General features: G+C 43.8%; 1 protein-coding gene across 9 annotated transcripts in view; it reads right to left on the reverse strand.

Annotated features, from left to right (window-relative positions):
- LOC144501444 (protein CASP-like) overlaps positions 1-16,706 on the reverse strand; it is a 779,365-nt gene that overhangs the window by 240,874 nt on the left and 521,785 nt on the right. For 7 of the 9 annotated variants that reach the window (XM_078225209.1, XM_078225206.1, XM_078225208.1 and 4 more), the window contains one exon: positions 4,817-5,119. The exons of the other annotated variants lie outside the window; for them this stretch is intronic. In XM_078225209.1, coding sequence (XP_078081335.1) covers positions 4,817-5,119 — 303 coding nt within the window. The remainder of the gene's footprint in view (positions 1-4,816; positions 5,120-16,706) is intronic. 9 annotated transcript variants of the gene reach the window in all.

The raw sequence follows: 16,706 nt of genomic DNA on the forward strand, positions 1-16,706 counted from the left end.
TGATTCCCAACTTTCAGGGATCTATGCACACATACACCTAGATCCCTCTGCTCCTCCACACTATTCAAAGTCCTCCCGTTAGCCCTATACTCAACACATCTGTTATTCCTACCAAAGTGAATTACCTCACACTTCTCCGCATTAAACTCCATCCGCCACCTCTCGGCCCAACTTTGCAACCTGTCTAAGTCTTCCTGCAAACTACGACACCCTTCCTCACTGTCTACCACACCACCGACTTTGGTGTCATCAGCAAATTTGCTAATCCACCCAACTATACCCTCATCCAGATCATTAATAAATATTACAAACAGCAGTGGCCCCAAAACAGATCCCTGAGGTACACCACTTGTAACCGCACTCCATGATGAATATTTACTATCAACCACCACCCTCTGTTTCCTATCCACTAGCCAATTCCTGATCCAATTTCCTAGATCACCCCCAATCCCATACATCTGCATTTTCTGCAGAAGCCTACCATGGTGAACCTTATCAAACGCCTTACTAAAATCCATATATACCACGTCCACTGCCTTGCCCCCATCCACCTCCTTGGTCACTTTCTCAAAAAACTCAATAAGGTTAGTAAGGCACGACCTACCTGCCACAAAACCATGCTGACTATCACCTATCAATTCATTACTCTCCAAATAACTATAAATCCTATCCCTTATAATTTTTTCCAACATCTTGCCGACAACAGAAGTGAGACTCACCGGTCTATAATTCCCGGGGAAGTCTCTGTTCCCCTTCTTAAACAATGGGACAACATTCGCTAACCTCCAATCTTCTGGTACTATACCAGAGGCCAACGACGACCTGAAGATCAGAGCCAGAGGCTCTGCAATCACTTCTCTTGCCTCCCAGAGAATCCTTGGATAAATCCCATCCGGACCAGGGGATTTATCTATTTTCAGACCCTCCAGAATATCCTGCACATCCTCCTTATCAACTGTAATACTGTCTATTCTACTCCCCTGCAACCCAGTGTCCTCCTCAGCTATATTCATGTCCCCTTGCGTGAACACCGAAGAGAAATATTGGTTCAATGCTTCACCAATCTCCTCCGGTTCCACACATAACTTCCCTCTGCCATCTATAACTGGCCCTAAACTTGCCCCAACCAACCTTCTGTTCTTGACATACCTATAGAACGCCTTAGGATTCTCTTTAACCCTATCCGCCAAAGTCTTCTCATGTCCCCTTTTAGCCCTTCTAAGCTCGCTCTTCAACTCCCTCTTAGCCAATCTAAAGCTTTCTAGTGCACTACCCGAGTGCTCACGTCTCATCCGAACATAAGCCTCCTTTTTCTTTTTAACCAACAAAGAAACTTTTTTGGTGCACCACGGTTCCCTAGCCCTACCAATTCCTCCTTGCCTGACAGGGACATACCTATCACAGACTCGCAGTAGCTGCTCCTGGATTTCCTCACCACAGGATGGGGGTTCAGAAAGAAAGAGTCCGGGACAAAGTAAGAAAATGTTAAACGTTTCTTTTATGCAGACTTGGACAACCGCCAAAGTGTCACCAGTGATGGTAGTTTGCAAATGCAGCATTGCATTTTCCCTTCATGCAAATTGCTGATATACTTTTCATAACTTTTCCTTTTATAAATGCTTACAGTGTGTCCATTAGAAATGAACTAAAATGGAAAACTACTAATGGAAAACTAACTGAAAGAATTAAATAAATGTGGAAATAATACAAATGGAATCATCACAGTGCTGCATTAGAAAGCACTGTTCTGAGGTTAGGGTTGATTTGTATTGTTGGAGCAACATTACACTTGGCCATGTAATGTCCGATCCATGAATGTCTGATGAGGCAATGCAGACAGAATGTTGCTCTGTATCTAATACAAGTTCCAAAGACGTGGGAGCACTTGATTTGGACACGGTGCAGGAAGTGAGAAACTGCTCTACTTGCCTCAACTGGCATCTTTCACCTGCATCAACACAAAATCATTTATAACACAAAAGTGAAAACAGAGAGGAACTTAAGTCACACAAAAGAAAATACAGAAAGTCTGCAAATAAAAATTTCTATCCTTTTTGGTTGACAACCACCAAGAGCAAACCACATTATTAAACACAACCCCAGCAATAGGACGCTATGTTCGTTATTAGCGAGAAGCAACTAGTTACGACTCCCAACAGTAACAGTCTGCCTGTAATTATTACATTGATCTCACACACAAATAGTGCTATAAATGAAACATAACTGGAATTATTATAGATATTGGTCTCAACTTTTGTAATTAATCTTATATCAATCGTATATTTTCCAAACAGACCAGTAAGTGAAGAGTAATTCACAATTATAATTGATCTCTGGGACAATCACTGTGTTGTCTACTTGTCCACTGAGCATGTGATTTGAATTAATCTTATACTCATTGAGAACACAATGGGTCTTCACACCAATGATTACAATAAACACAGTAACAGATAACTGGGAGTGAGTTACAAAGCAGCAACTCTACTGAGACAAAGCCATAAACGGCAAAAGCAAATCTCAATTGCCTAATCTTCTGAAACCTCCAAGAAAATAACTCTTTCAAGTTGTTCCAAATGCTTTTCATTTGATACATTATTTGTGCTAATCCGTTTTACACACACTGTGTTGATCAGGCATTGAAGAAATTTTTTTCTTAACCAGGAGTGGAGACATTGCTACTGTTATGGGAAGTTGACATCAATGGTACAATCGATTAGAGCAATCTGACAAAGTTAAAACTGGAGACTTTTCTCCACAAGCATCGACGGGGTCACTTGATGATTCTTAGAAGCTTATTTGCAACAGCGTTTTCATTGTGCTAGCATTATATTCAATCTTTTTGATGTTATAATTTCAGTATTTAGCATCAAAGAGTTTGATAAGTGAGAGTGTGGGGGGTATAACAGAGCGTTGATGATGTTTGACCTGAGGAGTGACACACCATGTGATAGATCCTGCAGTAAATTACTAGGGAATAACACATCGAGTATATTACACTCTGTATGACCTCCATTTGTCAGGAATGTCCTTGGCAACAAAGAGCTCCTGTGCTTTGATGAAAGAGCTCATTCTGCAGCCTCAGCATTTAACAGCACAGAGACCAATCATTGCCCTGCAGACGTCTGACAAACTGATAAATGGAGGTTAGCACTTATTATGGTGCATGATGCAATCGCAGACCAATCACAACAAACATCTTGCTCATGTTTCCAGGGTTATTCTGTGATATATTTGTGTAAAGCACTCTAGATTAAACAACACCCAATCACAAGGTTTAAATTGCATCCTATGAGGTCTAGATATCATGGTAACCTTAACAAACTGCGATTTAAATAGCATCAGCTCAAGCCTAACAACAATAGAACCAACAAATAACAGAGTTAGAGTAGGCCACATTGAGAGCCACAAGAAAACTGACAAGCATCACTGTAACACTTGGATATGGTGAGAGGACAACAATATTCCAACTGTCTCCGTATTATTGTTATGCCAGGTTAACTAATGGTACTACTGTACTCAAGAATGCCATTAATGGGGGACTCAGCACAGCAGTAAACATCTATTTCTGAGAACATCCTTCAGCAACAACAAGCATGCTGATTAAACATTGGGACATTTATAGCATGGAACCACTAGCCGTACTTTTACCAGTTTGATGTTATTATCTGCAGTGAGGGAGATGACTGTATCTATGACCAGTTCAATGATAACACCCTCAGCTCTGAGTCACAGGACTGTGGGTTCAAGACCTGTTCTTCAATGTCAGCCCATAATCCAGGCTGACTTTCAATACAACCCAAAGGGAGTACTACATGGTCTGCAATGCCTTCTTTTAAAATGAGATGTTAAACCCTATCAGGTGGGCACAGGTGAGCCCCAGGCACAATACAAAGAAGAGCAGGAGAATTCTCCTGGCCATCAATATCATGAAAAAAACATTTGTTTTGGTTATTTATCTCATTGCTATGTGTGGGACTCAGTTGTAATCTTCTCAGGGACTGGACTTCACTGGCTGGAATGTCCAAAATCATTAAAAGCATTATATAAATATAAGCGTATTCTCTCAATTCCAAACTGCCCCTTTCAAAGAATACATACAGAATTAAAAAATCCTGCTGTGACTTGATACTTATTTTTAAGTTATAGGAAAAACTAATGATTACAACATGCTCACATTCTTGGTAACATTCACCACACCAGGGCTGCATCACATGAATTGGATCTGACTCACCCATTCATGGAGAACAGCCAAGTTCAAATATCATTTGAGGTTACTGTTACTGCTTTAGCTCTCAAGCTGGCTTCTCCTATCCATTCCTTTGAGTCACCTGACCTGCATCATCTTGATAGTGTCACAACTATTTCAGAAATTAATATAAATCTAGGGGTGTGCTGAAGGTTTTCATATTTTCACACATCAATAGGCAGATACAGATAGGCAAAACAAAGTACTGGTAACTAAGGAGACTAACAGATCCCAGATCCAACTTCCTGTCGAAAATCTATACAGTCATCTCATGATTTTGTCAGGATCTTGTATAAAGAAAACACAGAGCATGCTTTTTGCAAAATATCTGTTTACAAGCATACTCCAACTGTGAAAACATATTCTAAAATTAGTTGCAATGTTAATATGAAAATAGGGATAATGAAAACAGTTTGATAAACAATTTAGATAATTAGAACAACTTATATAATGTAATAAAGTTTTGGGGGAATTCAAGTGAGAAAAAAAAACTTGTTTGCTTTTTATACAAGATGCTAGTTCACAGAATGGAATCACCTGTTCCCATTTAAAAGGTGTGCTGTTACCTACCTAAGTTGTTGTCTGTCAGCACCTCTTTGACTTTCTTTGTGATGGCGTATGTATCGAGTTCAGGAGACATGGCTACCAGCTCCTGTATACTTAATGCTGACTGACCAGAAATTGGCAGCGATGATAGAACCTGGGGATCATTCGAAGGCTGTTCACACGGTTCTGGTGGCTTGATATCCTTGCTGTTCTCTGCAGCTGTGGATTGCTGTGATGATAGTTCAGTCACACTCTTCACGGATTCAGCAGAGCTGACTGGAGATTCAGGGGCTGGGCTGCAACTAGCCGAGGTCTTTGGGGTAATCTCTAAAATGAAATAATAAAAGATTTCAGTGTAAAAGTTCTTTTTCTTTACTTGCTACATAACATTTTAACTCATTCTATTGTAGGCAGTCCTAGACTTTTGGTGAAACTAAACCACATTATAAAAGTTATATTTTATTTGTTCTATCAGAGATGTAAAATCAGACAGGTAATCAGGGGTTTAAGAGGATGAAAACACCATCCCATTAGTGAAGATGGTCAAGTCCGTGAGTAGCTGAGCCACACAACAGGAAGGTACAAAGATCAATCCTTGTTCATAAAGTCTTTATGGCACAGGAGGAAATCATTTGGCCCAAATAGTACTTGCGGCTCTCTATGGAGCACTCCAATCAGTGCCATTTCCCTGCACTCTCCTGAAAGCCCTGTAAGGTTACTTCCCTCAACTGTCCATCCAATTTCCTTGTGCTAAACCACCAGCAGTGCTTGTAGAATCTGAGTGATTGATGTCAAAACCACTGGGTTAGAAGACAGGCAACTAAGGCAAGGTTTTTGCTCTGCTGGCTCTCCAGAGATGCTCAATGGGGATGCTCTTACGTGCTCACTCATGATCCCAGGAGAATACTTGGGAGACAATGCCATCTATAACCAAATAGTCTACCACCACTTTGTCTGAACTCAAATATAAAGAACAGCCATGGCAATTAAATGCAATCCGCACCCAAGGTAACCAGCAGGCAGTTGAAAGGGCAAAGTTGCGAGCGGGCAGAGGGGGGAGCGATTTTGGAGGGGAGAGCTGGAAGTTAAGCTGAGTTTATTTTCCCTATTTTGGAGCTTTTTTTAAAAAAAAAGCAGCAGGAAACCGGAAGTCGCCCGTGGGGAGACCTGGGTAATTTTGTTGTACCCAATAAATCTGAACGGTGAGGAAACCCGAGACACTACACATGTAGAGTCTCCCACCCTCCCCGCTCCTCTAACCTAAAAAAAAGACCCCAGTGAGAGCAGCTAAGCTCTTTCTTTCTTTTTCTTGTTGTATCAGCAAGTTATCTAGAGGGGATGGAAGTGAAGGCAGTGCAATGTTCCTCCTGCAGAATGTTTGAGGTACTTTGACGCCATCAGTATCCCTGCTGATTTCACCTGCGGGAAGTGCACCCATCTGCAGCTCCTCAAAAACCGCGTTAGAACATAGAATATTACAGCGCAGTACAGGCCCTTCGGCCCTCGATGTTGCGCCGACCTGTGAAACCAATCTAAAGCCCATCTAACCTACACTATTCCAATATCATCCATATGTTTATCCAATAACCATTTGAATGCTCTTAATGTTGACGAGTCCACTACTGCTGCAGGCAAGGCATTCCACACCCTTACTACTCTCTGAGTAAAGAACCTACCTCTAACATCTGACCTATATCTCTCACCCCTCAAGTTAAAGCTATGTCCCCTCGTGTTAGCCATCACCATCAGAGGAAAAAGGCTCTCACTATCCACCCTATCTAATCCTGTGATCATCTTGCATGCCTCTATTAAGTCACCTCTTAACCTTCTTCTCTCTAACGAAAACAACCTCATGCCCCTCAGCCTTTCCTTATACAATTTTCCCACCATACCAGGCAACATCTGGTAAATCTCCTCTGCACCCTTTCCAACACTTCCACATCCTTCCTATAATGCGGCAACCAGAACTGTACGCAATACTCCAAGTGCGGCCGCACCAGAGTTTTGTACAGTTGTAACATGACCTCCTGGCTCCGAAACTCAATCCCTCTACCAATAAAAGCTAACCGGGAACTGGAGCTGGAGCTGGATGAACTTCGGATCATTCGGGACGCAGAGGAGTACATAGATAGAAGCTTCAGGGATGTAGTTACTCCGAGGAATGAAGATAGATGGGTGACGGTGAGAGGGGCTGGGAGGAAACAGTCAGTGCAGGGATCCCCTGTGGTCGTTCCCCTCGGCAACAAGTATACCGCTTTGGATACAGTTGAGGGGGACGACCTACCAGTGGTAAGCCACGGTGACCGGATCTCCAGCACCGAGTCCGTCCCTGTGGCTCAGAAGGGAAAGGGGGAGAGCAGGAGAGCAATAGTTATTGGGGACTCATTAGTTAGAGGGATAGATAGGAGGTTCTGTGGCAGCGAAAGAGACTCACGGATGGTATATTGCCTCCTGGGTGCCAGGATCCGTGACGTCTCGGACCGTGTTTTCAGGATCCTTAAGGGGGAGGGGGAACAGTCACAGGTCGTGGTACACATTGGTACCAACGATATAGATAAGAGAAGGGACGGGGATTTAAAACAGGAATTTAGGGAGTTAGGGTGGAAGCTGAGAGCCAAGACAAACCATGTTGTCATCTCCGGTTTGTTGCCACTGCCACATGATAGCAAGTTGAGGAACAGGGAGAGTGCGCAGATAAACACGTGGCTGCAGGGATGGTGTAGGAGAGAGGGTTTCAGTTACATGGAATTGGAACACATTCTGGAGAAGATGGAGCCTGTACAAACAGGACGGGTTGCACCTGAAACAGAGGGGCACCAATATCCTGGGAGGGAAATTTGCTACGGCTCTTCGGGGAGGTTTAAACTAATTTGTCAGGGGGATGGGAAAATGAGCTGTAGTCCAGAAGCCAGTGTTGAGTGTAGAGAGGTACTGAGGAAGGTATCAAGGTCGCAGGAGTGTACCGGCAGACAGGAAGGTGGGTTGAAGTGTGAATACTTCAATGCAAGGAGCATCCGAAATAAGGTAGGTGAACTTGGAGCGTGGATTGGTACTTGGGACTACGATGTTGTGGCCATCACGGAGACATGGTTAGAACAGGGAAAGGAATGGTTGTTGGAAGTTCCGGGGTATAGATGTTTCAGTTAGAGTAGAGGTGGTGGTAAAAGAGGTGGAGTAGCATTGTTAATCAAGGATAGTTTAACGGCTGCAGAAAGGCAGTTCGAGGGGGATCTGCCTACTGGAGTAATATGGGCTGAAGTTAGAAATAGGAAAGGAGCGGTCACGTTGTTCGGAGTTTTCTATAGGCCCCCAAATAGGAATAGGGATGTGGAGGAAGAAATTGCAAAGCAGATTATGGATAGGTGTGGGGGTCACAGGGTAGTTGTCATGGGTGACTTTAACTTTCCAAATATTGATTCAAACCTTTATAGGTCGAATAGTTCGGATGGGGCAGTTTTTGTACAGTGTGTGCAGGAGGCTTTCCTGACACACTATGTGGATAGGACGACAAGAGGTGGGGCCACATTGGATTTGGTACTGGGTAAGGAACCGGGCTAAGTGTTAGATTTGGTTGTGGGAGAGCACTTTGGAGATAGTGACCATAATTCGGTGTCTTTCATTATTGCAATGGAGAGGGATAGGGCCATACGGCAGGGCAAGGTTTACAATTGGGGGAGAGGTAATTACGATGCAATTAGGCAAGAATTAGGGAGCATAAGATGGGAACAGAAACTGTCAGGGAAGGGCACAAATGAAAAGTGGAGCTTGTTCAAGGAACAAATACTGAGTGTCCTTGATAGGTATGTCCCTGTCAGGCAGGGAGGAAATGGCTGAGTGAGGGAACCATGGTTCACAAAAGAGGTTGAATGTCTTGTCAAGAAGAAAAAGGAAGCGTATGTAAGGATGAGAAAACAAGGGTCAGTCGGGTCGATTGAGGGTTACAAGTTATCAAGGAATGAGCTAAAAAAAAGGGCTTAGGAGAGCTAGGAGGGTGCATGAGAAGCCCTTGGGCGGGTTGGATCAAGGAAAACCCCAAGTCTTTTTACTCTTATGTAAGAAATAAAAGAATGACCAGGGTGAGGTTAGGGCCGGTCAAGGACAGTAGTGGGAAATTGTGCATGGAGTCAGAAGAGATAGGAGAGGCGATGAATGAATACTTTTCTTCAGTGTTCATCAAAGAGAGGGGCCATGTTTTTGAGGATGAGAATGTGATACAGCTGATAGGCTGGAGGAGGCAGATGTTCTGAGGGAAGACGTATTAGCGATTTTGAAAAACCTGAGGGTCGATAAGTCCCCTGGGCCAGATGAGATATATCCTAGGATTCTTTGGGAGGCAGGTGATGAGATTGCAGAGCCTTTGGCTTTGATCTTTGGGTCCTCACTCCACGCGGATAGTGCCAGAGGACTGGAGAGTGGCGAATGTTGTTCCTCTGTTCAAGAAAGGAAATAGGAATGACCCTGGTAATTATAGGTCAGTTAGTCTTACTTTGGTGGTCGGTAAGTTAATGGAAAAGGTCCTGAGGGATAGGATTTATGACCATTTAGAAAGATGCAGCTTAATCCGGGATAGTCAACACGGATTCGTGAAGGGTAAGTCTTGCCTCACAAATTTGATTGAATTCTTTGAGGAGGTAACTAAGTGTGAAGATGAAGGTAGAGCAGTTGATGTCATATATATGGATTTTAGTAAGGCATTTGATAAGGTCCCCCATGGTTGGCTCATGAAGAAAGTAAGGAGGTGTGGGATAAGGGGAAATTTGGCCGATTGGATAAGTAACTGGCTATCTCATAGAAGACAGAGGGTGCTGGCGGATGGAAAATTTTCAGACTGGAGACCAGTTACCAGCGGTGTACCACAGGGATCAGTGCTGGTCCTCTGCTATTTGTGATTTCTATCAGTGACTTGGAGGAGGGGGCTGAAGGGTGGGTCAGTAAATTTGCTGATGACACCAAGATTGGTGGAGTAGTGGATGAGGTGGAGGGCTGTTGTAGGCTGCAAAGAGACATTGATAGGATGCAGAGCTGGGCCGAAAAATGGCAGATGGAGTTTAACCCTGATAAGTGCGAGGTGATTCATTTTGGTAGGACAAATTTGAATGCAGATTACAGGGTCAACAGTAGGGTTCTGGGGAATGTGGAGGAACAGAGAGATGTTGGGGTCATATCCACAGATCTCTGAAGGTTGCCACTCAAGTGGATAGAGCCGTGAAGAAGGCCTATAGTGTGTTAGCGTTTATTAACAGGGGGTTTGAGTTTAAGAGCCGTGGGGTTATGCTGCAACTGTACGGGACCTTGGTGAGACCACATTTGGAATATTGTGTGCAGTTCTGGTCACCTCACTATAAGAAGGATGTGGAAGCGTTGGAGAGAGTGCAGAGGAGATTTACCGGGATGCTGCCTGGTTTGGAGGGTAGGTCTTATGAGGAAAGGTTGAGGGAGCTAGGGCTTTTCTCTTTAGAGCGGAGGAGGATGAGAGGCGACTTAATAGAGGTTCATAAGATGATGAGGGAGATAGATAGAGTGGACGTTCAGAGACTATTTCCTCAGGTGGATGTAGCTGTTACTAGGGGGCATAACTATAAGGTTCATGGAGGGAGATATAGGAGGGATGTGCGAGGTAGGTTCTTTACTCAGAGAGTGGTTGGGGTGTGGAATGGACTGCCTGCTGTGATAGTGGAGTCGGAAACTTTAGGAACTTTCAAGCGGTTATTGGATAGGCACATGGAGCACACCAGAATGATAGGGAGTGGGATAGCTTGATCTTGATTTCGGACAAAGCTCGGCACAACATCGAGGGCCGAAGGGCCTGTTCTGTGCTGTACTGTTCTATTTTGCAAAGCAAGAGTAGGGAAAATAAGAGAGAGAAGGGAAAATAATAGAGAGAAGGAGAAATGTGTGCATAAGACACAGTGCATTAGGAAGAGGCAAAGGGCAATCTGAGTGCCAACTCCAAGAAAGAGTGGCTGTGTGCAGCTGTTTTAAGCATGCATTCCCTGGATTGAAATGAAGCTGGCACAAGCACGGTGGGCTAAATGGCCTCCTTGTGTGCTGTATCATTTTATGATTCTATGATTGGACTATCCCAGGAATTTGGGAATTGGATGGGGATTTAATAAGGCCAAAGAAAACATCTGAAATACCACATCATCAAAAACATTTGCGATGTAAGTGCAAAGACTGAGGGAGACGGCTTTTCAACCTTTACCACTATAACTGCTTGGACTATATTCCATTGAATGGATTCCATATAAAACAACGATGACCTACAACAAAAAATATATCAGAATAACTCCTGGTTGCACTGAGTAACTTTGTTGGTAATAAAGGTAGTTTAATTATTTAAGGTTTCATTCTTTTGTTACATGTGGGACACAGCTCGAGTTGTTTGAAGTACCTGTGAGGAATATCATAAATTATGGTGATGCAATAAGCTATCTAAAAATCTAATGTTGTCACTGGCAAGAGAGTAAAACAAAATTGCTCAGAACCCTGTAGAACAGAAATTTATGCTCATTCATAAATATGCAGTAGTGCATGTTACAGCAGAGGATTCATGCCATCACAAAACAACTGTACATGTACACGAACTGGGTGTTTGGAAGTTTTTGACTCAGTGCGAGAGCAATACTTTTACTTTAAAGGAAGTTTGGCCTCAGACTTAGTCAGCCTGGCAACTCTTTCACCCCCAAAACATCAGTTTGATAAACTAGCCAACAGTCAATAACAATGACTATAGCCATTTGATAAATACACATTTCGTAAATCTGAAGGGAATGAATAAGCAACATAAATTTGAGGGATAGAAAAACTGAACAGTATATTTTTAATATACATTTCATGTGCTTCTTACTAAAATATAATGAGAAAATTATTATATTGTAACTTAACAATTAAAACATTACAAACTCTCAACATGTATCATTCATCCTTAAAAGACCTGATGCAAATCCAGGACACCATTCTGGTTCAAAACTATTTTTAAAAAAAATCATAGCAGCCAGAGAATTATGTGCCAAATTTGCTCTTAATTCACCCATGCGAGGGAGTAGTTTGGCAGATCATCCATCTTCCTCACTGTATGGTGTCAGAGATGGCAGAAACTCCTACATGATGAAGATATTTCTACTGAGGTCCATGTCCTTTAACCTGTATGAAGGTCAAACATACCACCGCTCAGCTAATGACATTCAGAGATTTTTTTCCTGACTTGTGTTAGTCCTGATTTCCTTCAGTCATAAACACGAGTAATGCATCTCGCTAATACAGTTTTTTTCTTTTAAGTTTCTCATTTTCAGCTGACAAATGAAACAGCTACATTTTTGGGTTAAAGTATCTGAGAATACATTTCTGCCAAATCTAAAATAGGATATTAATGGGATTTAACATAAAACAAGATGCAAGAACTTTCCTTTCCTTCTGTATTTTAGAGAAGTCTAACTTTCCATCTCATCTCTCTCCTTCCTTAATAACACATTTTTTATGTACTGATGTTGTCATTCCTGGCTACAGAACACAAGCTTGTGCTTCCTTTGTGGTTCATTGTTACACCTGTTTTTCAGCAAAGGTCAATTGAGAATATAGCAGGTGACATGGTGAATGTCTCCCAGCTTGCTGCTCACAGCTCTATAATCAAGCTAACACCCATTATGCTAGGAGTGCATTTGGTTCTCTCTGACCAGACAGAAGCAGGTGAACTGCACACATAGACAGAATAGTCCATGCAGGTGCCATCGCCTGCACACATGGCACCATATCTAAATGCACAGATACTGCAGCCACAAAGGGCTACAAGGCTCTACAGTTGGTATGCAACCATACTCAGCACATTACGCACGTGAACGTCTGGTACCCTGGCAGAAGTCATGATACTTCTATTCTGCACCATTTCAATGTAGATGGCTTTGGAGAGGGCCTTTGAGCAGCTCTCGGCATCGAGATTCTGGCTGCAACATGCATCACCTTGGCATGGGTGGCAGCAATCCAGACTAACTGGCTGACAGACAAGGAGCAGAGTGGCAGAAGTGGGAGGGAGAATACTCATTCTGAGTGAAGATAGAAGGTTCATGTTCCAAGGAGCCACTGCAACTCCTATGGGGCAGTGCCTCAGCAATTCTAGTAATCTGTTGGAAGGCGGACTGTTGCGGTGCTATATGAGACCTTGAAAGCACCTTTGAGAACTGATAGCTGCAGCTACAACGGCAGTAGTCTAAGTCTGCATGGCAGCAAGCTGAGCTTGCAAGGCACAAAGCCGAGATTGCATGACCTCAGTCTGAGCTTCAGACATTGAGACCTCAGTCTGAGCCTCAGACATTGACGGCTTATGCTTTAGCTATAATGAAAGCTGACGCATTCACCATCAAACACTGCATCGTGTTCAACTCTATAAGCGTTCTCAAGTTGGTCACCACTTCCATACTGGATAGAAGGTGTTCCAAAATCTGTGCACAGTCCTGTGGCAAGTTATTCATGCCAGACTTATTCATGCTTCTTGACAGTGACAGCAGGCCTGCTGGTAGGTCTGACAACACATTATTGTTCTTGTTAGAATCATAGAGGTTTACAGTATGGAAACACGCCCTTCGGCCCAACTTGTCCATGACATCCCTTTTTTTAACCCTAAGCTCGTCCCAAATGCGTTTGGCTCATATCCCTCTATCCCCATGTAACTGTCTAAACGCTTTTTAAAAGACAACATTGTACCCGCCTCTACTACTGCCTCTGGCAGCTTGTTCCAGTCATCACCTTGGCATAGTACACCATGCAGGTATAGACTGGAAATCGCTGAGAGCTGGGACTCTGAATGGGGAGGAATTTGTAAAATGCGTACAGGAGGGTTCTTTGGAACAATATGTAGATAGCCCGACTAGAGAGGGGGCTATACTGGACCTAGTACTGGGGAATGAGCCCGGTCAGGTCTTCAAAGTTTCGGTAGGGGAACATGTGGCAAATAGTGACCACAATTCTGTTAGCTTTAGGATAGTGATGGAAAAGGATGAGTGGTGTCCCAAGGGTAAGGTGTTGGATTGGGGGAAGGCTAACTTTAGTGGGATTAGGCAGAAATTGGCAGCTCTTGATTGGGAGAGGCTGTTTGAGGGTAAATCCACATCTGGCATGTGGGAGTCTTTTAAGGAACAGTTGTTAGGGCTACAGGACAGGCATGTGCCTGTAAAAAAGAAGGATAGGGAGGGTAGGATTCGAGAACTGTGGATAACCAGGGAAATTGAGGGACTGGTCAAAAAGAAAAGAGAGGTGTATGTTAGGTCCAGGCAGCTAAAAACGGAGGGAGCTCTGGAGGAGTACAAAGAAAGTAGGAAAGAACTCAAACGAGGAATTAGAAGGGCAAAAAGGGGTCATGAAATGTCCTTGGCAGACAGGATTAAGGAGAATCCCACGGCATTTTATTCATACGTTAGGAACGAAAGGGTTGTCAAGGAAAAAATCGGACCTCTCAGGGACAAAAGTGGGGAATTATGCTTGGAGCCCAAAGAAGTAGGGGGGATCCTAAATGAATACTTTGCATCGGTATTCACAAAGGAGAGGGATGTGTTGACTGGGAGTGTCTCGGAGGGGAGTGTTGAACCGTTGGAGAAAATCTCCATTACAAGGGAGGAAGTGTTAGGTTTGTTAGAGAATATAAAGACTGACAAATCCCCAGGGCCTGATGGAATCTATCCAAGGCTGCTCAGGGAGACGACAGATGAAATCGCTGGGCCTCTGACGCAAATCTTTATCTCGTCACTGGACGCAGGTGAGGTCCCAGAGGATTGGAGGATAGCTAATGTAGTCCCGTTATTTAAGAAGGGTAGGAAGGACAACCCGGGTAATTATAGGCCGGTGAGCTTGACGTCCGTGGTGGGGAAGTTGTTGGAGAAGATTCTTAGAGATAGGATGTATGCGCATTTAGAAAGGAATAAACTCATTAACGATAGTCAGCATGGTTTTGTGAGAGGGAGGTCATGCCTCACTAACCTGGTGGAGTTTTTTGAAGGAGTGACCAGAATGGTTGACGAGGGAAGGGCCGTGGATGTCGTCTATATGGACTTTAGTAAAGCGTTTGACAAAGTCCCTCATGGTAGGCTGGTGAAAAAGGTTGGATCTCATGGGATAAAGGGGGAGGTGGCTAGATGGGTGGAGAACTGGCTTGGTCACAGAAGACAGAAGGTGGTAGTGGAAGGGTCTTTTTCCAGCTGGAGGCCTGTGACTAGTGGTGTTCCGCAGGGCTCTGTATTGGGACCTCTACTGTTTGTGATTTACATAAACGATCTGGAAGAAGGTGTAACTGGGGTGATCAGTAAGTTTGCGGATAACACAAAATTGGCAGAACTTGCATATAGTGAGGAGCATTGTCAGAGGCTACAGAAGGATATAGATAGGCTGGAAATTTGGGCAAAGAAATGGCAGATGGAGTTCAATCCTGATGAATGCGAAGTGAGGCATTTTGGTAGAAATAGTGTAGGGAGGAGCTATATGATAAATGGCAGAACCATAAAGGGTGTAGATACGCAGAGGGACCTGGGTGTGCAAGTCCACAGATCCTTGAAGGTGACGTCACAGGTAGAGGTGGTGGTGAAGAATGCTTGCCTTTATAGGACGGGGCATAGAGTATAAAAGTTGGGGTCTGATGTTGCAGATGTATAGAACGCTGGTTCGGCCGCATTTGGAATACTGCGTCCAGTTCTGGTCGCCACACTACCAGAAGGACGTGGAGGCTTTGGAGAGAGTACAGAGGAGCTTTACCAGGATGTTGCCTGGTATGGAGGGGCTTAGTTATGAGGAGAGATTGGGTAAACTGGGGTTGTTCTCCCTGGAAAGACGGAGGATGAGGGGAGACTTAACAGAGGTGTATAAAATTATGAAAGGCATAGATAGGGTGAACGGTGGGAAGCTTTTCTCCAGGTCGGTGATGACATTCACGAGGGGTCATAGGTTCATGGTGAAGGGGGGGGGAGGTTTAACACAGATATCAGAAGGACATATTTTACACAGAGGGTGGTGGGGGCCTGGAATGCGCTGCCAGGCAAGGTGGTGGAGGCGGACACACTGGCAACGTTTAAGACTTATCTCGATAGCCATACGAACGGAGTGGGAATGGAGGGATACAAAAGAATGGTCTAGTTTGGACCAGGGAGCGGCACGGGCTTGGAGGGCTGAAGAGCCTGTTCCTGTGCTGTATTGTTCTTTGTTCCAGACACTCACCACCCTCAATGAAAAAATTGCCCCTCTGGACACTTTTGTATTTCTGCCCTCTCACCTTAAACCTATGCCCTCTAGTTAGATTCCCCGACCTTTGGGAAAAGATATTGATTATCCAGCTGATCGCTGCCCCTCATTATTTTATAGATCTCTATAAGATCACCCCTCAGCCTCCTACGCTCCAGAGAAAAAAGTGTCAGTCAATCCAGCCTCTCCTTATAACTCAAACCATCAAGTCCGGTAGCATCCTAGTAAATCCTCTTCTGCACTCTTTCTAGTTTAATAATATCCTTTCTATAATAGGGTGACCAGAACTGTACACAGTATTCCAAGTGTGGCCTTACCAATGTCTTGTACAACTTCAACAAGACCGTCCCAACTCCTGTATTCAATGTTCTGACCGATGAAACCAAGCATGCCGAATGCCTTCTTCACCACTCTGTCCACCTGTGACTCCACTTTCAAGAAGCTATGAACCTGTATTCCGAGATCTCTTTGTTTTATAACTCTTCCCAACACCCTACCATTGAGTAAGTCCTGCCCTGGTTTGATCTACAAAAATGCATCGCCTCGCATTTATCTAAATTAAACTCCATCTGCCATTCGTCAGCCCACTGGCCCAATTGATCAAGATCCTGTTGCAATTGGAGATAACTTTCTTCACTGTCCACTATGCCACCAATCTTAGTGTCATCTGCAAACTGACTAACCATGCCCCCTA

This window comes from Mustelus asterias, chromosome 12, assembly GCF_964213995.1.
Source record: "Mustelus asterias chromosome 12, sMusAst1.hap1.1, whole genome shotgun sequence".
NCBI classification, from domain to species: domain Eukaryota; kingdom Metazoa; phylum Chordata; class Chondrichthyes; order Carcharhiniformes; family Triakidae; genus Mustelus; species Mustelus asterias.